Source organism: Pagrus pagrus (assembly GCF_965226575.1).
Source record: "Pagrus pagrus genome assembly, chromosome: 23".
In the NCBI taxonomy this organism is placed as follows: domain Eukaryota; kingdom Metazoa; phylum Chordata; class Actinopteri; order Spariformes; family Sparidae; genus Pagrus; species Pagrus pagrus.
This window is the reverse complement of record NC_140205.1, coordinates 20,048,836-20,069,739: the sequence shown is the minus strand read 5'-3', so window position 1 is coordinate 20,069,739 and position 20,904 is coordinate 20,048,836. Positions and strand designations below refer to the sequence as shown.

General features: G+C 42.4%; 2 protein-coding genes across 3 annotated transcripts in view; one reads left to right on the top strand and one right to left on the bottom strand.

The window, feature by feature from the left end:
* Positions 1-6,068, bottom strand: part of scube1 (signal peptide, CUB domain, EGF-like 1) — a 121,515-nt gene extending 115,447 nt beyond the window's left edge. For both annotated transcript variants that reach the window (XM_084346292.1, XM_084346293.1), the window contains exons 1-2: positions 5,880-6,068; positions 2,967-3,089 (exon numbers count right to left, since the gene is read on the bottom strand). In XM_084346292.1, the coding sequence (XP_084202418.1) occupies positions 2,967-3,089; positions 5,880-5,967 (211 nt within the window). In that variant the 5' untranslated portion in view covers positions 5,968-6,068. The remainder of the gene's footprint in view (positions 1-2,966; positions 3,090-5,879) is intronic.
* Positions 6,069-8,290: 2,222 nt separating this feature from the next.
* samm50l (sorting and assembly machinery component 50 homolog, like) lies at positions 8,291-20,333 on the top strand. The gene is made up of 15 exons (XM_084345911.1): positions 8,291-8,451; positions 9,332-9,445; positions 12,201-12,302; positions 12,435-12,522; positions 12,647-12,753; positions 14,577-14,707; positions 15,165-15,252; positions 15,517-15,645; positions 15,828-15,899; positions 16,396-16,482; positions 16,683-16,753; positions 17,146-17,213; positions 18,276-18,422; positions 18,766-18,907; positions 19,335-20,333. The coding sequence occupies exons 1-15, from the start codon at positions 8,431-8,433 to the stop codon at positions 19,378-19,380; spliced, it is 1,413 nt and encodes a 470-aa protein (XP_084202037.1). The 5' UTR covers positions 8,291-8,430; the 3' UTR covers positions 19,381-20,333.
* Positions 20,334-20,904: the final 571 nt, after the last annotated feature.

Below are 20,904 nucleotides of genomic sequence, written 5' to 3'. Positions count from 1 at the left end.
CAGAAATACACACACAGGGATTCAAATGCTGGCCTGGGTGAAGTGATGTGATGAAAAGTGGCTGGCAGGACAGGTCTTTTCAGACAGCAGCTTTACGGGAGGGAGTTCATATTCCTGAAAAGCTGCTCTCCTCTTAGAGGAGCACTTGTGATTCAGGACGCCCTCTTCAGACTCAGTGCGTGAAATAAATCGTTTACTAAAACACAGACATAAAGGAAACAGGGCTGCACAATCATTCACATTTAAAGGTTCAGTTCAACCAAAAATAAGTTCAGCATGACATGTAACACCAACTGTAAGGGCTGGAGAATGCTCTGGAGCGAGCTGATGTTATGACGTCATGTCTGGGCTCATCTCTGTTCCAGTAGCTTCTGTACCTCAGTGCAATCTCCCATTCAACATTTCCTCCCAGATACGAAGTGTGTTTCTGTAGTTTACTGTCCATTTACTAACACAAGTCAGCATCCACTATAGCAGTTGCTATTAAACGTTCAAACCTCGGGGGACAGCGTGGGACAGGGGTGTGATGTTCTGATGTTCAAAACGTCGCAGGTCTCAAGTTCAAAGTCTGACAACTAAACAGATCCTTCATTCATCAAATAAAAGAAAAATGTCCCACAATTCAACCCACAAAGCAACGTTACAGCACCAAACAGTAATGTGGTAACAGGTAGTGTATTCGACAACTTATATGAGGGAAATAAATACCGAATTTATACGCGGAAAAGTGTCTGTCATCCTGTCTGTCCTACTGACTCTTTGTCACGTTTTCGCCTGAAAACAGCGTCTGTCCCCGGCAGCTGAATGACACTGATTATGTGACGCGGCTTAGAGCAATAAACTTTAATTAACTTTAAATTTTATGATCAAAAGCTCTGGAATGGCGCCATTTAGCTCAGTTGGTAGAGCAGGTGTCCCATGTACAGAGGCTTTGTCCTCGCTGCAGCAGCCCCGGGTTTGAGTCCCGGCCTGGGGCTCTTTGCTGCGTGTCACTCCCCCTCTCTCTCATCCTGCTTCCTGTCGTATCTTGAGCTGTTCTATCAATAAAGGCAAAAAAAAAAAAAGCTCTGGAATAACTGCTCAATGGACCCTGAGGTGAGATTGTTTTGGAAACTCCAAAGACATGGGGGAAAGAAAGTTAGTGTGTTTGCTTAAAAATATAATAGAAGTTAGTTTAGATAAACTTGGTAAACTGTTGTCTTCTTTACAAACTGTCTGATTGTCAGACTGGTCGTGTTTCTTGCCCTGTTGGAGTGATGTCACATAATGTTATAATAGCTGATAGGAACGATGGTCATAGCTACAAAAACAAGACAGGAGTTGTAGTAAACTGAAATTATCCTTATAATTCCTTGAACTCGGCTGGAGCTTCGTTTACAGTCTTGTTTTGTATAATTACAGTTAAATAAACCTTGAATCTTGAAAGTCAACAAGGTTGCAAAAACACAAAAGGACTCTATCATCAATTATATAAAGGCAATCTGTCTTATTATGAACAGCGGAGTGCACAGTGCATGGGAAAAGATTAGAGGATTACACTGTGTGTGTGTGTGTGTGTGTGTGTGTGTGTGTGTGTGTGTGTGTGTGTGTGTGTGTGCATGTGTGAGTGAGCTAGGATTCAGCATATCTGTGCAGTCGACGGAGCTCCAGCTGTGGTGTGCTTTGAGGCAGAAGTGAGTGGAGGTGTGAACGCACAGCCAGGTGCTGCCCCCGTCTCACCCTAACACCCTCGCTCAGTCCACTTCCTCCCCATTAATTAGGAGAATCTGTGGGGGGTGGGGGGGTGGGGGTACAGCTGTCCGAGCGGCCATTACATCAGTGCCCCAGTTCTTGTACCCAGATCCACCCAGATTTAGTCGAGATGCGTGTTTAAGGTGGACTGAAGTTCACACCTGAGGTCAAGGTGTGTCTTTGTTGTTTTCAATGCAATGAAATGTACCAATGGGAATGATGGCACACACACACACACACACACACACATTCATTGCACTCAACTGTTCGGATGATAATTATCAGGTGTGAAAAAGGAGAGCTTGAGCAAGAAAGAGAAGTCGACCCTGCTTTACTTTCACACCTCTGCACACCTGGCCAGTCACTGCACAAACTGAGCGAGTTTTGAGCGCAACACCCGAGTCCCCCAATGGAAAGGGACTGGACTGGACTTCTCACTGGACAAAATAACCCACTAACAGCCTCTTACAGCTGGCTTTTGTCTTTAATGTGAATGTGCAATCGGCATTAACTGAATCTGCAGTGGTAACAGGGGTTTACTGGCTCCAGCTCCAATCGGCTGTGGATAAGCTAGTTTTCGCCCCTTTTCCTGTGCAATGTTATGACGTGAGTTGAAGTTAAAGACACCAGCTTGTTAACACTTTTCCATTAGTCTCTGTTCAAGCAGCACTCGAACATTGTTCAGCAGGCTCTGGGTTTGAAGGAGAGACTCAAGGAAAAGATATAAAATGTAACCACTCGGGCACTGACTTCCTTGTCACTATCTGAGCCTTGCCAGCAGCCCGATCAATCAAAAGAGATGAGAGCTTCCTGAACAACTTCCATCAACAGTTCCAGAAAATATTAAGACTTTGCTGTAAAAACAGTATTAGACAATCGAACACGCACTGTTGAGGCGTCCTGAGAGCTTGAGTTAAAGTTGCAGTTGCATCATTCTGTCTCAACACTCATCTCACCCACAGTTCCCTTCACAGGTCCAACAACACTCTGTTGCTTGTGGATGTGTTCTTGATCTTAGTCCTGCAGCAAAATCTCGACTCGTGACGTAGATTGACTTTGCATCTGCATTTGTAAATGCACATTTGCCTCAATGATTAAATCCCCACCGACCTTTAATGTGTTTTCACCCTTACTTGGATCAGACAAGATCCATTTTAGGTACTAAGTGTTGATAGGAGATGAAGAAATGAGAAGAAGCGAGTGAAGAAGTATGATAAAGAAGAAAGGCCACTCACCCTCGCACTGCTTGCCATCTCCCTTGTAGCCTGGTTTGCAGATGCAGTTGTAGGACTTGGGTGTGTTCTGGCAGAGGGCGTCGATGTGGCAGTCGTCGGAACCCTCCGCGCACTCGTCTGCATCTGCACAAACATCAGAAATTTCAGTCCCAATGGATTCACCAAGCCCTAATGTTGGGTATGACCACAGAATGTCGCATCCCTAAGTTCCAGCATCCATATTGAACTCATGCCACTTCATTTTTGGTGGCACATCAATCCCTGGCCTCATGTGTATTCTGTTAAATCTGGAAAAAATAAATCACTCGGATTGGATTGGCACTTTAAAGCACATGTCCTGAGTCGAGATATCAGAATTGTTAACAGGAGAGGAAAAGTTGGATTGGTGCATCCCTTGTGATGGAGCTGTTTTCTAACTGCAGTGAGCCAGCAGGCCAAGGAAAGTTCGACTCATCAGTGTTACATCACTTCTCTCTTGTTCCCTTTAATGTCCTTTTAAGAGATCAAGGATTACTGTGTGTGTGCCATTTCACTGATGTCACAGATCAGACCCAAAATTAAAATGAATTAAAATCTATAATATTGCCGCATATCGGACACATAAGCCAGCCAACATATAACAGTCAGCCATTAAACCTTACTAGTTCCGATGTCTGAGGGCAAAAGTGTTGGCTATGCTTGGGAACTTGGTGAAAAGCTTTCTCTTAAGGTCCTAGACACACCAAATCCATATCAAAGAACTAGTGGAGATGAAGGCTGACTGTTGTGTTGCCTTACTTAGCCTGTATCTCGGCCATGAGGCTGCACTTGAACATACAAGACTACGGACGACAGTCTACTAGCTGGTGCGTCTGCGTGAGAAGAAATACCTCTCCACACCACTAGGTGGCATTAGTCTGTATTCATCATTCAAAAAGAGGCCAACAAGGGTCTTTGTTGTTGGTGCGGGACACAACCCAACAACTAAGGCCACAGACACTCACCGACGACCCTGTTGTGTCTGGCCCTTTAAGAGGCCAAGAGGGTCTAATAAAAGCTGATACTGGGATGCATTGTGGGTAATTTTAAGTAGTTTTTTGGGAACTTGACTCCTTCTAGGGACTATAACTCTGCTGCTTCAGTTTTAGCCATATTTGATTTGATCTGTGTGTCAAAGCCCCCCAAACTAATGTGTGTGTGAGATTAGATGAGTCCACCCCTTCTTTCTGCCTGCAGTTTAAAAGAAATGCAAAGTTGCCTTATTCAGCTTTAATGTGACTGTTTTGTTTTTTCTCAAATAAATGAAATCCAAGGACGTCCTTCCCAAAGGCCTCACATAAATTGTGGCTCATTTCTGTGTGACATTGGGAGACAGCCCTAAAGTCAAGGTCCAGCCCAGGAGAACATCCATAGAACAAAAGGTTTAACGGCTCCCCGATTGATCAGATTATTGATAGAGGAGCCTGTCACATCTGGGCCCGAATCCCAGGGCAGTAGGCCACCTCATTACACACACACACACACACACACACACACACAGAGGGAGGGGGACCCAGAGACAGACGTAGAAATGTTTTGCTTTCTTCTGTAATATCTATTATTGAGCAGACCTTTTGCATCACCACGGAGCTAGTCTGCTTCCATCACAGTATAATTAGCGTCTGAGTTAAGCAAACCTGGCTGAAAGCTGCCTGTGGTTCAGCTCCTGCTGTCTGGCTAGCCCTCCGCCTAACACAGCCATATGAAGGCAATAAATAAACCATAAAAAACTAAATTTACGATAAATATTTGGTCCGTGAAAGAAAGTTTGGCTAGAGCCAAATCAGAGAGAGGGACAGAGTGAGCAACAAGTCCTCCATGTGATGTCTGATGCAGGAGGAGACACTTGGACTGAAATGCTTCACCTCTGTCCAGCTCCTCTGCTCCTGCTGCAGTGTGCTGTATCAACACTGAGCGCTCCTGCTTTTGACAAAGCTTTCCCTGCATGGTGGCTCACTGTCTCAATATTGACTCCTCACCCATTCACAGCAGAGGGAGGCTGAACAATGTGCTGCTGCCCGGTCGATATTGGGCCCCTGCTGCCCGCCTGCCTCCCTGCTCCTCCTGGGACTTTGATGGTCCTCCTACCACCACCACCCCCTCATCCTGCATTTACATACACACGCAGCCTCCAAATCCCTCCCAACTCCTCCTCCAGCTCGGGACAGGCCACCAAAAAGCGGTGGACAAGGTGCTCTCTAGCGGCTCAGCGGACACCTTCTGAAAAACCACCTTCGCTAAATCATTTGCTCCATTTCCACACGGTGAAATATTAAAACGGGCAGCCGTCTCACTCCAAATCCAAGCAAATGAGCTTAACCCAGAGATCAAGCTGCGGTTTCCGATTGAAATTGACCTTTGCGCGCAGGAAACAGAAGTTCCAGTGAAGTGCGGGGCGCTGGTTAACCGACTGGAAACCAGTCCGCGCATCACAAATACCTTCCAAGACACACAGATGTGAAACTGACTTTCTGCCAGGACTTTGACATTTAAAAAAAAACAAAAACAGCATGATTTGCGAAATGATCCAAATTCAACGCGCAAAATTTAGAATTGACGCAAATTGCAATCGTGCAGAAAACAGTGCGCAAATGTGAGTTTCCAGCGCCATTCAGCGTGTTCCTGCATCAGTACTCTGCTGTTCTGATATCACACATGCTGTTGAGTACATTCTAATATTATCATAGAAACTTGCATTGCGCACGTTTTACCAAACTACAAGTTTAAAGTGGCTTGTTTCATGATTTCCACCACCTCCAGCAGAGTATTCCCAGTCGCTTTTCATTCATATATCCATCACTTTGCAGTTCAAGCCGGTCAGACCGAAGCCACCAAAAAAAAGTGCATTTTATGGTTGCCAGTAAAGCAAGACGGAGAGGAAAGGGGAGCTCTTACCTGCGAGTCCGACATTCCCCATCACCCTGCAAGTATTTATGAGGAGGATAAACAAACAAACGTCCCGGGAAAAACAAGCGCTCCCCATGCTGACAGACGGTGTGAGGATTCAGCAGGGCTTTTCTGGGGGTTTGGACTGTGTGTGAGTGTGTGTGTGTGCGTGTGTGTGTTTCTCTGATAGGAGAGGAGGAGGACCGCTTTTTGATGGACTCACAGCGGCGGGGAGAGAGAGAGAGAGAGAGAGAGAGAGAGAGAGAGAGGGTGAACAGCAGGAGAGAGCGGTGGCAATTCGAGCCTTCTGATTGGCTTGTTTGTGCCGGTAGAGGGGAGGGAGGGGAGAGAGAGAGTGTGTGTATTTAATGAGCAGGGAGCAGTGTACCAACTTGGTGAAGATACTCAGTGTCCCCCAACCTCAGGTTAGAAATAAAACCATCATTCATTTGATTCGTACATGATCAAAATCTCTTATTTCCAATAGGAGGAACCCCAAATGGGGTTTATGGCAGTGCTCCCCAACTTGGGTTTGGGATTCACAAAATGTCCAAAGATCATTCTGAAAGGTCAGCAAATTGTTAAATGGGTAAGAAAGAAAACATATGTAGCCTACAGTTTCAGAAATGTCTCCAATTTTGTAAAATTCAAAGGCGTCTCAAAAAAACGGAGACAAACTTTTCCCGTCACGTTACAATCTGCTCACATATGGTTGACAATCACTGATTTAAAGGGCTCTTGGTTGATTTTGTTTAACAGATTATTAACTTATCACATATAACATCAGTCTAAACTACATTGTTGGACGTACACCAACTTGGAACCGCATAGGCGTTACTATATCAGGGCACATGCTCAGACAATATCACTGAGTCTGTGAAGGCTTCAACACACTCATTTGTTCTCCAGTACTTCACTTACAATTTTTTGAATCTTTAAAGACCCTAAAAGATTAGGGTTGAGAAATACTGACATCTAGTGGTTTGACATCAAGGGTCAGGAATGGATTACCTACAGCGGCAGAGTAGGCAGCTGATCCAGAGCCCCAGAACTTCAGGGGCCCCTGAAGCCACAGGTTGTTAGAGTCGCAACTAGTGTGTGGCAATTTGACTGATTGGAAACTTGTTTAATAAAATAAACCCCTTGCATGCAGTCAAACATTAAAAGGTAAAGGTTTTAAGGTGGCTCCTGCATGTTTACCTGATATTGAAGCCAGCTGTCTTGTAGTTTTAATACCCCTGTCATTGCAGCTATTAAGCTTACATTGCACACAACCTTTTTGTCACTCATCATTTGCAGAAATTTAAATATATTTTCCAAAAGAAAAGTAGAAGCAAGAAAATAAAACAAGTGGGGTGTGCATCCCTTGGTCTGTTGCCCTTCTGTCCATAGTATCCTTAGATTTATCCACTTCCAGATGTGATAGCGTCTTCATTGTTTGCAGTGAGGGGCATCACTTTCTCCCACTTTCTGCCCCTTAATCCTCTGAGGTAATTAGATCAGATCTATATCCCTTAGTATGTCAGTAATTAGTGAAGTGATCAGACACCAACTGACACACAAACCTCAGGCAGGGTAGTATATTAACATTCTAGGTTTTTTCTTTTTCACTATTGAATAACTTGTGTCATGACGATATTTCCACCTTTTTATTACATATTATACTGATATGAAGAGTTTACACAGGCTTGTGTTTGAAATTAGTGCCAATACTCTATGCATTAAAAATATATTTTCATAATGTACTTGCAGTGTATTATTGAATATATTTATATATTTTTTTTATTTTAAATATGTTTCAGAGGCTACAAACTGAGGTGCAGCTGTGAGCGTTAGCTGCTTCCAGTTTCTGTTCTGTTTAATTACAGCGTGGAAGAAAGTCGGCGAATCGAAGAGAAACAGCGCCATCTCCTGGAGAGGCTCCTTCAACGTGACTTTGGTCGCACCCCGCCCACTTCAATGCATTCTCACATGTGGCCAATCAAAGAGAGGAGACAAGGTGATGCCTTTACGAACAAGAAATGTGCACGGCTTTAAGCCTTCTCATCTTTTCATTCTGCTGCCTGGTGAACCTCCACTCATTTGCTCCATTGAAATATTTAGCAATTTCCATAATATTGCAACAATGTAGTTGTGGGCAACTGTGGCTGCAGCGACTTCACAGGAGCGACAGGGTGCTTGTAGACTGCTCATCATAAACCTACTGTAGAATCATTACATCATCATTCATCATCATTCCGCTTATTTATTTTGCGAAACTGTTTCTTTTGTGTATTGCTTACGATAAAGTAATTCACAATTTCCTGTGTAGCAGCTTTCACACGGAAAACGTAAAAATGCATAGTAATTTATAAGCAACGTGATTGAGAACAACGAGACGTTGGTTGGCGTACATTACGAGGAGTACTTGAATGCAGCACGAGATCTCACCAACTGTCATGGCGTCTCGCTTGAAGGGGGTTTGGTGCAGGAGAAAGTAGCCGCTGTCATTTATCAGTTTTCTCCTGTACACAGAGCGACTATCCCCGACCGAAGAGGCTTTTAGTAGCGGATAGTAAACATGGGGACTGTCCATGCTAAGGTAAACTCAATTCCTTCCTGACAGCTGGCCTTTGTGTGGATTTTTGACCCTGACCTCCCTGTCCAGTCAGTGCTGAAGGAAGGCTGTAGACTGGCCAGTATTTGTACTCGGTGTACTGTTACACACAGTTAGATAAAGACGAACAGTGAAGACAACTGACGGCTGAACATGAGTGTGTACCGGCGAGCTGTAGGTGATGAAACCATGTAACTTTGCCGTCGGCTAAATTAAATGGCCACAATGCTGTCGATTGACACTGAGCGGCATTTTTGAGTTTAGATCATATTTTTGACTAAAGTAATCATAGTCATTGTGGTGTTTTTATTGTATTGGGTCTTTGGTGCTTTTATTTGGTATTTACAGAAAAGAACACCACGAGGAGCCATTTTACTGACATTAGCCCAGATAGTGCAGGCCTCTTCCATTCAGAACATGTCACTCCTCTGTTACAGTCAGGGAGTTGAGGTATTTACCTTTGTCACTACCTTACAATAACTAAAACGTTAACATAAAGTCTCCTGTCCTAATATTAATATTCTTTTCCATCTCTTATACATCCACATGAAGAAGTCAACTGTCAGCATGTGCAGTGACTTTCACTGGTTGTAGGACATCACACACTGGCTGAGTCCTGTCTTAAGGCCCCACCCACTGCCTGGACCGCCCTTTAAAAGTGCTATACATACCACTTTGTTATGTTTTTGTATTGGACTTTGTTAGGATTAACTATAAAGTGTTTCTTAATTTCATCACCTGTAATTAAAACAAAATGCAAACTCAGTGGACTGGACACAGTCTCATTGAGTGAGTAGGATGTATTGTTTCTCTGCATGAGGTTGTACCGGCAGTGCCTTTAAGCATTGTTGTTGTTTTGGTGCAGAGTTTGGACCCTCTCCCGATGCATGGCCGGGACTTGGGCGTCAACCCTGATGACTTGGTGGACGCTCCAGATGTGGTGCAGGAGGCCAAGCAGGAGATCCTCGAAAACAAAGATGTGAGTACTGCTAGTACTTGCGTCATCTTAGCTCTTGTAAAATATACGATTTTAGTATTTAGCTGCCGATTGTTGTAGGTAAAAGTTTTACAGGTCCATAATGTCATGGTAAGTAGGTGGTAATTACCAAGCAACTTCTTTGAAATTACCCCAAATTACCACAACAATTACCTCAGAATTTATTGAAAATTACCTCCAAGATGATTTGATAAAAATATTAATGATATTTTCCAACAAGCAGTTAATAAATAGCTGGTCATTTTCTTAATACCTTAGTATTAGTTTTAGTGAGTGATTTCTGGGTGACCTTCCAGAAATTGGTCTTAATCCTTGATTCTGCAAGAAGAAACCTAAGTTTACTTTAGGCCCTATGATTTAAAGCTATGCTCTGCCCCAGTAGTAGTGAGTCATGGAAATCACACTTGAAAATGTGACAAGGTTTGAACTGAGTTATTAGAATTGAATGACAATATTTTAACATTTGTAAATTTAAACTTAGTTACTGAAATGCTCACTTTAAACTACATTTGTCTAGCTTTAGAGTCTTAGCTGTTTTCTTTTTTATGTTTACAGTGCTAGAAAGGACACCAGATGTTCTGAGCTGATGATGAATGATTAGCTGGACATAAATAAATCCAAGATGTCCACAGATCGCTTTCTCTCTCCTTACATGGATGAGAGATTGATCATAAAGGTGTGCATGTTAAGCAGAAAAGGGAAAAAATATGTGGACTTAAGTGTTTCTACATACACAAAACCCTGCGAAACAATGTGTTCAGATATGTGTTTCGAAATTGACTGCATGAATGAGGAAATGAAGAGGTGTATCAGACAGCTGCCCCGGGCTCAGCCGAAGCTAACCTGCCAGCGAGCAGTCAGTAACTGCAGTAACTTAGCCAGAATTTAAGTTATCTCTCTTTCTGGAACGGAAATATGAGTTTCCCTCATATCACCCTTTACATACTCTGTGTCAGAAAGCAGGATTAGTGAAAACCCTGAGCTCTGCTGAACAGGATTTTATGCCGGTACTTAAATGATTGACTGAACATTAACTTGTTTCCTGTTATTGATTTATTTGCTGATATATTGTTGTCCCAAAATATAAAAGAATCCCATTTAACTTGGGCGTTGAAGACATTATTGTTAGGCATCAATAGGTGGTTAAGGAATGGAACTTAGTCACTAGATTCTTGATTATGAAGATGTATTTGTTAGTTATTAGCAAATTTATTGTGTTTAACTATAAAACATTGAAATTTAGGAAAAATGTTCCAAAGTCGGACTGATCTGCTGAAGTGATAGAAATTGGTGAGAATGTACACTGCTCAGAAAAATTGGTCAGAAACATGCACACCAGTAGCCTGCTGGAGGTCATTTTGTAAGGCTCTGTCAGTGCTCCTCCTGTTCCTCCTCGCACAAAGGAGCAGATACCAGTCATGCTGCTGGGTTGATGCCCTTCTACAGCCCTGTCCAGTTCTCCTCGTGTAACGGCTAGTCTCCTGGTATCTCCTCGGTGCTCTTGAGACTGTGCTGAGAGACACAGCAATCCTTCTTGTGACTGCACATATGGATGTGCCCTCCTGCATGAGGTTGACTACCTGTGCAACCTGATTGGGCTGCAAGTACCACCTCATGTTACCAGTAGTGACAAGGACACTAGCAGAACTAAAACTAGAGAAGAATCAGTCAGGAAGGATAAGGACAGAGCAATTGTCTGTGGCCACCACATGCAAAACCATTCCCTTTTTAGGGGTTGTCTTGCTTTTGTCTCTCCATTGCACCTGTTGTCACTTTCATTTGCACCAAAGCAGCTGAAACTGATTCACAATAACTTGTGCTTCCTAAATGGACAGATTGATATCCCTGAAGTTTAACTGACCTGGTGTTATACTGTCACAATCGAGTGTTCCCTTCAGTTTTTTGATCAGAGATATGTGGATAACAACCAGACCGATGGGCAGAGATTCCATGTTTTTAAATTAGATACGCTCTGCTGGAAATAAACACCACGCATCTCCTGAGTTAGTTGCTCCTGAGTTAGTGTTTGATGTCTGTTTAAACTGATGTCTCGACTCATCGATTTGTTCATTTCTGTTGTTATAGAATTTGCTTTAGCAGTCTTGGTGTGTTTTTTCCTGCCGATGTTCAGTTTCAGTACTACAGAAATCTGTACACATTATGCAGAATAGCTGAAGGACTCTATTGAAGACACAGCCTGTAATGTAACAAAGCCTAACCAGTCACTTTTGTTTGCTGAAGTGGCTAATGAGTGTATCAAACGAGCCCTATTAAACTGGGCCCAGAAAAGTCATCAGCCGTTACCAACCATAATCACTGAGAAGAAGTTAAGAGGCCATGCTACAAAGCAAAATTGATCATTCAAGTTGTTGTATGCATATTTTTGAGCCAGCTGATTTGGTCAGATTTTCAGAAGATCTATAATAAATTCATTATTGAACCAAGTAGTTTGTGCTCCACTCATCCCATCACAGACACATGAGAGCTGTAGAAACCATTGGACGTGAAGACTGATATGATATACATGTTCTTCACAAGTGGATGTAAACTTTTGACCATGACTAAGTGCAACAAAAGGGACATTTATACGTGCTATCACAGTAAAGAAAAATCTTTCACGTGGAAAACTTACGGACTCCTGAAGAAGAAAAATTCAGCTTAATACATTTTGAATGTGTTCTCATCCATATGTGATTGTGACTTTTAAGTAATTCAAGGAAAATATGTTTGATTACAGGTGGTCGTCCAGCATGTCAACATCCAGGGTCTCGGAAGAACTAAAGAGGATCTACTCGGATATGAGATCTCTGATGTTTTCCACGCCAAAAACCTCATTGATGTATGTATTTCTGACTGTGCTGCACATTAGGGCATGGTGACACTTACGGTTTTAGGTTGAAGTTGTTGCAGTGTCTAGTAATTATGGGTTGCTAATTTCAGAGCTCTGTTTCTGTCTGTTTCTTGGTCACAGGTGATGAAAAAAGCTCACATTGCCAGACAAAGGTTGCTGCGCCTCGGAATCTTCAAAGAGGTGGAGGTTCTTATTGACACGTCTGAAGGTAACTCATCTGAAATGTGACTGCATGGTGTTTTTTTTTCTGTTGGGTGTAATGGCTGTGTGCTTAGCAGGCGTGAATATGCAGAAACAATCCTTTTCCACCCTGTTTGGCTCTCCCTCCTCAGGTACAGACGCTTTGCCCAACGGTCTTGATGTAACATTTGAGGTGACGGAGGTAAAGAGGCTGACAGGAAGCTACAACACCATGGTTGGCAACAATGAAGGAAGCATGGTGAGAGAAACATGTACATATCATTCATGCCAAAACCATTATCCTTCATATTGCAGGCTTGGGCTGGGCATCCTACCTAGTATCCATCTTGATCCTATACATGCCAGACATACTTTGGTTTACTAACGTATTTCTAGTTTACTTTTACTTTATAGTTTACTTTCTGATTGGCTGGCCGGTCTCTGTGAAAGCTAACCGGTACTAAAGTGTTCTTTTCTAGATTTAGTTTTCTACAGCTGGTAGCTACTTAATGTGGGTTGGGATTATTCGCTGATGGTCATAGTGACGCCGGGTTAAGTTTACATAATATCATCTTCAACACAACACAAGCACATGTTTACCTTTGCTATAAAAGAAAATATGTTTAAATGTTATGCCACAGTTGACTTTTTTTACAGCAGACGTTTTGACGTGTCACAGCAGAAAAGCACTGGTTGTAGCCGGTAGTATCAATAACAGGGATGTAACCATATACCCAATTTCACAACATCACCATAAAAAATATTGCGATACCGTTGTGTGACTGTGATAACATCTGCCACCATATCACGTGGTTATTTTGCTCATAAATGCATTCTACTTTCTCCGTCATTGCATTGGACTGTTTGAACAGGAGAGGGTGCAATCGTACTGCTCAAGAAGACTGACTTGTTCTCATAAGACCCGCCCTATTCCACCTCTGATTGGTTGGCTTCGTTAATTGCGTTCTCCATGCTCGATGCAAACTGTTAACTCACGCAGTAGCCCTGGTAAATAATGTCTGTTTTCGCAAGTAGTTTGGGCTGTAGTAACTCTTCACACTGACAGACCGATCTCTACTGCTGCTCCTGTCGGGGTCACTCATCCTCTGGAGCCGGTCTTTGCTACACGAGTGTCACTAGGCTCGTAAGGTGGAACAAACTGGCCGGCTGATTTTTGTAGTCTGATTTCATCTGCTGGACAACAAGAGGGAGGGAGTTCTGTAGGACCCGTGGCCGAGTGTGTGTTCTCGGCTGTCCTCCTTTGACACAACCCCCTCTGTGCCCCTCCAGAGGGAGGGAGAGATGCTACTGGCTGCTGCATTGTTTTGCAGTTGTACATATTGTAGTCCAATCATTCATTGCCAAAGACAATTCATGGCTACTTTCTATGCTTAGGTCATGGCCAGCTACTGTTATTTTACTATAGAAGCAAAGCAGAAGTACCTCAAGTGAAAAGTAAAAAAATATTCCATACGAAAAACAAAAATGCCGTACACATCCGACTTATTATTAAAGGACCTTGTACAAGTCATTAATATCGTGGTAGATATTCTATCGTGGAATATTTATTGTGATTATATCAAACCGGAGTTAGTTTATTTTATGGATGTGGTGTTGTGCATGCTGGCGCTGGTTACTGGGACACTTCCATGGAGTGAAGCCATCACTAATCTGTGCTTTCCCTGCTATGACAAGTCAAATGTCTGCCATGAAAAAAATGTCATCACCTTCATCAACGTGAACCATGTAGATAAATATGTGCAACGTTTAGGTACAGAGTATATGTGGAAATGTTTGCAGGTTAAAAGAGTGTATGTATGCTTGTATGGATATGTATTTCTACGATTATGTGCTGAATTAGTCATGAATTATTGTATGCTTAAATGTTTTTACTGTGGCCTTTTGCTAGACCTGCCAATGAGATTTGCCAAATTAAGAGAGATCCAAATTAAATCATCATCACACTAAGTTGTTAATAAGTTAATAACATTAGAGGAATCTGTACACATGGTGCAGTATAAGCCTAAATGATCATAGAAGAGATTGGTTATCAGCTGACACAGTGTATCTCCTGTCTTACAGGTGTTGGGTCTGAAGTTGCCCAACATGTTGGGTCGAGCTGAGAAACTCACCTTCCAGTTCTCCTACGGGACCAAGGAGACGTCATATGGCCTATCCTTCTTCAAGCCCCAGCCCGGACACTTCGAACGCAAGTATGTCCATGACACAGACCCTAAACACGCCTGTCTCTCTGTCCTCTGGGAGGACAAGACCAGCTACTGCGGTTCGGTTTTCCTCATTATAGACAGAGATAAATTAATCAAATCTGACTGTCTCTAACGATTGCCCCTGTTACTGTTTGTGTAGTGTTTCTTTGGAAGGCCTCCTGTCATCTTCATCTCCTTTTTGCTTGATCAAAAAGGACCATACTGGTGTTTCTCATTTTTTTGTCTTTTAGATACACAACGGGTATATTACTACTGAATGCAGGGAATTATTTGAATAGTCTGTTGACTGTTCAAGGAAATGCAAATATCGTAACCACATAGAGTGCATTCAATGCTTTGACAATGACTGAACATCAAATCTGGGATGCCAGCTTGAATGCACCAACAAAACCGTTATCAACAGTTGGTTCCGTTTTTTCACACCTGCTGTCTTCTGTTTCAGCCTCACCCTCAACATGTACAAAGTCACTGGACAGTTCCCATGGAGCTCCTTAAAAGAGACGGACAGAGGCATGTCTGCAGAAGTCAATGTAAGAGTGTGTGTGTGTGTGTGTGTGTGTGTGTGTGTTTCCTTTGTGCATGTGTTTATAATAAAAATAAGAGAGAGCAAGAGTTGGTTTGAGTTTGAGGACAACAGCAGTTTCCACCTCCAAATTGCAATCAAACACTTGAGTTTAACCCCGTTAATCACTGTTTACTCTCACAGCTGTTGATATAAGCAGGACGGACACGTTATCTGCAACTTGTGCCTTTACACTTGAACTGAAGTCCTCCATCTTCTTGTGCTCCTGCAGTTTCCTCTCGGGATGACCAACCACACGTTGAAGTGGGAGGGTGTATGGAGGGAGCTGGGCTGTCTGGCACGCAGTGCTTCGTTCGCCGTGCGAGAAGAGAGTGGACACTCGCTGAAATCTGCCCTCTCGGTACGGCCTGGAGTGCATCCAACATGTCATATTTTAGTTTTACATAATTTGGTCTCCTGAAAACACAATATTCTTTTCCATACACCTTTGATGTATATCATTTTCAGATTTTCAAATGTTTATAAGAGTTATTTTGTTCATGGCAGTAGTTCAATAGAACTCAATGTTCTGTTTGTTTGCAGCACACTGTGTCAGTCGATTCAAGGAATTCTGCCATTTTCCCCAACAGAGGGACCTTACTGCGGCTCAACCAGGTATGTGTGCACCTGTGTTCATATAAATGGCTCACTTGAACGTTATGCAAGGACCTTTCAACTGGTTATGAAAAAATCTCAATGTTATACTGATGCCTCCATATATCAGCAAATAAATCCATCAGTAACAGATTGGCTATGATTATAGTTTTTTTTTAATGCCTCTCACCAGGTCAGATTCCAACTGATTGCTGTGTAGTCTGGTGGTACAGTAAACCTCTGAAAAAGAAAAAAAAAACAGTTTACATGGGACCAGGAATTTACTGTGGCAGGGGAACAGTGAATCTTAAATTCTTTCCTGCTGACTGTTGATGTTTTGAAACTCAACACAATTCACAATTAAGTTTTCACGGTTAAACTTTGAACACGTAAAGGTAATATATCTGTTTACCAACAAAGACATTTTATCCATCACTCTCTTGAAACAGCTGGCTGTATTCTTCCTGTTTTGTCCAGTTTCACAAAGGTGTTACTGAGGTGTGTGTTTGCCCTGCAGGAACTGGCCGGGTACACAGGAGGCGATGCCAGCTTCTTGAAAGAGGATGTTGAGCTGCAGCTGAACAGACGGCTCTTCTGGGACTCAGTAAGACAGAAATAAGTCAATACAAACCCATTGTAATTTGTTTGTTAAAGATTTTAGGCCATTGTTTTAGGGTGTTGTTTGTTCTTAGACTATATATAAATTAATTGTTCGTAAATTAACTTAGTTGCAACCACCAGTGGACGATAAAGCAGCACTACATCAGCTGCAGAGAACAACTTGTTTCCTGTGTGTCCTCTCAGGTCCTGTCTGCCTCTCTGTGGGGTGGGATGCTTTATCCATTGGGAGGACAGCCGTCCTGCATCGCTGACAGGTACAAGTGATTTATGCAAGAGCCGTCATCTGGCTCTGACACACAGTCGGGCTCTGGCTGCTGGATGAGCCCTCAGCATAGCATCTCTGTGAACGAAGTTTGGCTCTTTTTTTGAAGCCATTGCTCTCAAAATGTTATACAATGATTTAATATCAAAACTTATTTGAGCAGTCGCTTCTATGATAATCAAGGTTATCATTAACAAACTGCATGTAAACTGATCCAATCTTTCACTCATCATTTGTCATCCAAATGTTTCAGATTTTAAGTATTGTTTTCTTTAACTGTGTGCTATTAATGAGTGTCACTGTTTTTAAATTGTAGATTTGTGATTTTGAGACAATACTGCTCTCTGAGTGGATGGTTTAATGGTAGTTGTGTATGTTGTCCAGGTTCTATCTTGGAGGTCCCACTAGCGTGCGAGGGTTTGGGATGTACAGCATCGGGCCACAGAGTGAAGGTAAAAACTGGTCAGACGTCATAGAAACTCTTTCCACAGTTAACAGTGCAGACTATTTCAATAGCCACAAGTAGAGCTGCAACAATTAACTAATTCGTTGTCAACCATTTTTCCTTTAAGAAAACAATGTCCAAATTCTCTTATTCCAGCTTCCTCAATCAAAATATTTTTGGTTTCTTACCCCTCTCTGACAGTAACCTGAATATCTTTTGGTTGTGGAAACAGCAAGACATTTGAGGATGTTATCTTAGCCTGGGGGGAACACTGATTGACCAATTTTCTGACATTTTATATACCAAACACTTCACTGAGAAAATAATCAACAAGGTACTTGACAATGAAAAAAAGAAAAATAATTTTCATTTAATTTAGAATGCTGGATGGAGTTAATACGCAATAAGAATGTTGCTGCAAAAGAACAATGATGTTCTGTTCCTTACATTGAGACTATGGTTAATCAATTATCTGTGTGAGGTGGAGTAATGGTGGGGAAAAGGGAGCAACCTGTCTTTTTATATACATGTGGACATCTTGTTGACACACAATTGATCCACAACAAAGTAGAAACCATCTTGGGATGGGATCAAACCAGCTGCAACACCTGTCAACATGTTGATGTTCAGATCCGTGGCTTTTCATCTCAACTAAACTCGTGTATTGTTCCACGACAGTATCTTGCACAGTTGTGATGATATTGTGCTGACAAAAATGCTTCTAAAGACAGACAGACATATGAACACCTGGCAAAGAATTCAAAACTGCTTCTGCAGTAGCTCCTGATACAAAAGGTATCTCCAGGATTAAATTATAACATGATAACACACACAGAATCACTAGGCAAAAAAACAATACCAGCCATGCTGTCACGGCTCCTAAAAAATAAGTAGATAAATGAGCAGAAGTACATGAGGAGCTGCAGCTGAATGTGTTTAACAAACAGATACGAGAGTATAATAAGAACCACTACACAGAGGACTTTTTATTGTGTAGAACAGGTGTGTGTGTCCCATTAAGTAGCGCAGTAGAGCAGCTTGTCTCAGTTTAATACTGTGTGTGTTCCAGGTGACTATCTGGGTGGAGAGGCGTACTGGGCAGGTGGTCTACACCTCTACACTCCGCTGCCCTTCAGACCAGGCAAGGGCGGCTTTGGAGACCTTTTCAGAACACATTTCTTTCTCAACGCAGGCAACCTCTGCAACCTCAACTATGGTGAGTGGACTGAAGATTAATGCATGAAATACCTGCGATGTTAAAAAGAACTCACTTTTATAGTTCTGAGCCATCAAATAGAAATGATAAAACGCATAGACTAATAAAATACACTACAGAAATGACACATTGTCAAATTAGACACAGAATTTTTTAAAGCACATTTTATCCTAATTTTATTTTAATTAGTCAAACAACTCATTAGTACATTTCTGAAATGTTAATGATTTTTAACAACACAAAATATCAGAAATCCTTCTCGATGTGTTATATCATTGAGGAGCCTGTATCAGAAGAACTTGTGTCAGGCAGGGTTGTAACATGTTGAGTGTCATGTGTGTAGGTGATGGTCCCCGGGCGCACCTTCAGAAGCTAGCTGAGTGTATTCGCTGGTCGTACGGAGCGGGCATCGTGCTGCGGCTCGGGAACATCGCCAGACTGGAGCTCAACTACTGCGTGCCCATGGGAGTTCAGAGTGGAGACAGGTAGACTACTATACACTTACACTCCTAGATATTACAGGACTAATGCTCATCCATGTTGTTGTTGTTTTGTTCTTTTTTCTAACTTTCACAAAAAAAGACAGCCGTTCTTAGATGAAGCAGATCAGGTTGAACCAGTTTTCACTCAGATTTCGTCACCACACATCAAAAAGGACACTGCTGTGTAAAAGAAATGTCGGCTGCTCAAACATGTCGCTCAGAAAGTGTGCTATGTGTAAAACTCTCTATCTACTCTATTTGTCATCATAATACACAGAGTACTGTATGTCCTAGAGCCTGATAGTGTTATTGGATTGCACTACTGAATCAGTGGCCTGCTCTTGAAAAAAGCCTTAAAGTGCTACATACACTTTAATATAAAGAATTCTCTGACAGTAATTCCTCTCTTCTCTCTGCTCTCCTCACATAGGATATGTGACGGTGTCCAGTTTGGAGCTGGAATCCGCTTCCTGTGACCACATCACTCCACCGCCCTCAGTCCTCCAGCCTCTGCTGGGATGTGAAAAGGGAGAATGTCTTGTTGTTTATCACCTGTAACTTGTTGTAGAGTGTGTAACACTAGCATGGGTCATATGTCCTGGGGAAAACATGCCTGTGCCCCGTAGCCCTCCTTTGATATGAACCAGTTAAGGCTTTTTAACAACAAAGTGCCAGTGTTGGGTCCTACGAGTAGCGAAACCTTTTACAGTACAAACTGATCAGGCTTTCATCCCTTTGAGAGGTGAAAGTAACCAGATTTACTGTAAGTTTTCTTTAGCAGCAGCCACAAGATATGATGACAGCTATGGCAAAAAAAATACAATCATGTTGAATCTGACAAATTGAGTAGACTTTTGAATCATGGTTTTGCTTTTATTTTTGAGCCACTGTTCCTCCTTCCTTGGTTTGAAATCTCCAGCACTGGCACCTTGTCTGTGGAAAAGTCAGCTACTAGTGATTCCACCCACTGTGTTGACTGTGGTGACGCAACGTAACTTATGAACCAGAATGTTAAAGAGATTTGGGCATGTTCCCCGTTTGCCTTCCAGGATTGCTTCTTATCCAGGAGCTTAAATTGTTTATAGATTTGTCTGACAGTCAACCGTACACCACACACTCTTCTGACCTGATGAGTATTGTTGAGTCACACTGTGTAGATCAGTCGATCACAGCGGCAGCCAGGGAATGAACCGGGAGAAACCAGCACTTTTCAATCAAAACATCGGTGTTTGAAGGGAATCAACCTTTATGCCAAAGCAGTTTTTTCAAAAGTTGTCTGATGTGAAAAGGAGGGTTGATCTCTGGGGTCGGCAGCAGAGGTGGGACCCCTCCCCCCCCCTGAGCTACATCCACCACCAGTGCTCTTACCGTTAGTCCTCTTTTTGATGTTGTTGAAACTATTCACAAATAAATCACAACTGCTCCCCTGGTTTCTCTCTGTGGTTTCTCAGCACACATTCAGCATTGAGTGAGAAAAAGGACCAGATGCAAGTACCAGTTCTGGATATTGTGCACTGATTCATATATTTATCAGTGCTAGAAACGAGGAATTTACAAAAGTTGGACTAACTTTAATTAGCTGTATAACATTTTGGACCATGCATCTGTTAAAAAGTTACCAAAGTGTAACTTGCAGCAGTCAGTGACATCAGCACAGCAGTGTTGCAACAGCACAGGATGGTTATAATTTGACTTGCTACATTACAGGATAAAGGGACATGCAATAGGTGGAATAAATGCTACAGTACTTGCCAGGAAGTTATCATGTGTGCCACGTACAGACTAACCTAAACAAGACAGAGCAGTCAGGCTGAGTGCACGTTCTTTTTCAGATTACATTAATAAGTGTGTGTGTGTGTGTCACTGCCCTGCCTCCCATCAGGTTGAGATGACTGTTCAAACCTTTGCTCCACAGGAACCTGTGCAGGGCAGTTGAGTGTGGATGGTGCCAGATGTGTGTTTGATCAGAGCTTGTTCCGTGTGGGAATCTGGTCAGATAT

Bases quoted from the DNA above. Each gene is read 5' to 3' on its own strand.
- samm50l (XM_084345911.1), top strand. From the start codon at position 8,431: ATGGGGACTGTCCATGCTAAG. The intron at 12,523-12,646 runs GTAACTCATCTG...CTCCCTCCTCAG, and splicing joins TCTTATTGACACGTCTGAAG to GTACAGACGCTTTGCCCAAC. The intron at 16,483-16,682 runs GTAAGACAGAAA...GTGTCCTCTCAG, and splicing joins GACGGCTCTTCTGGGACTCA to GTCCTGTCTGCCTCTCTGTG.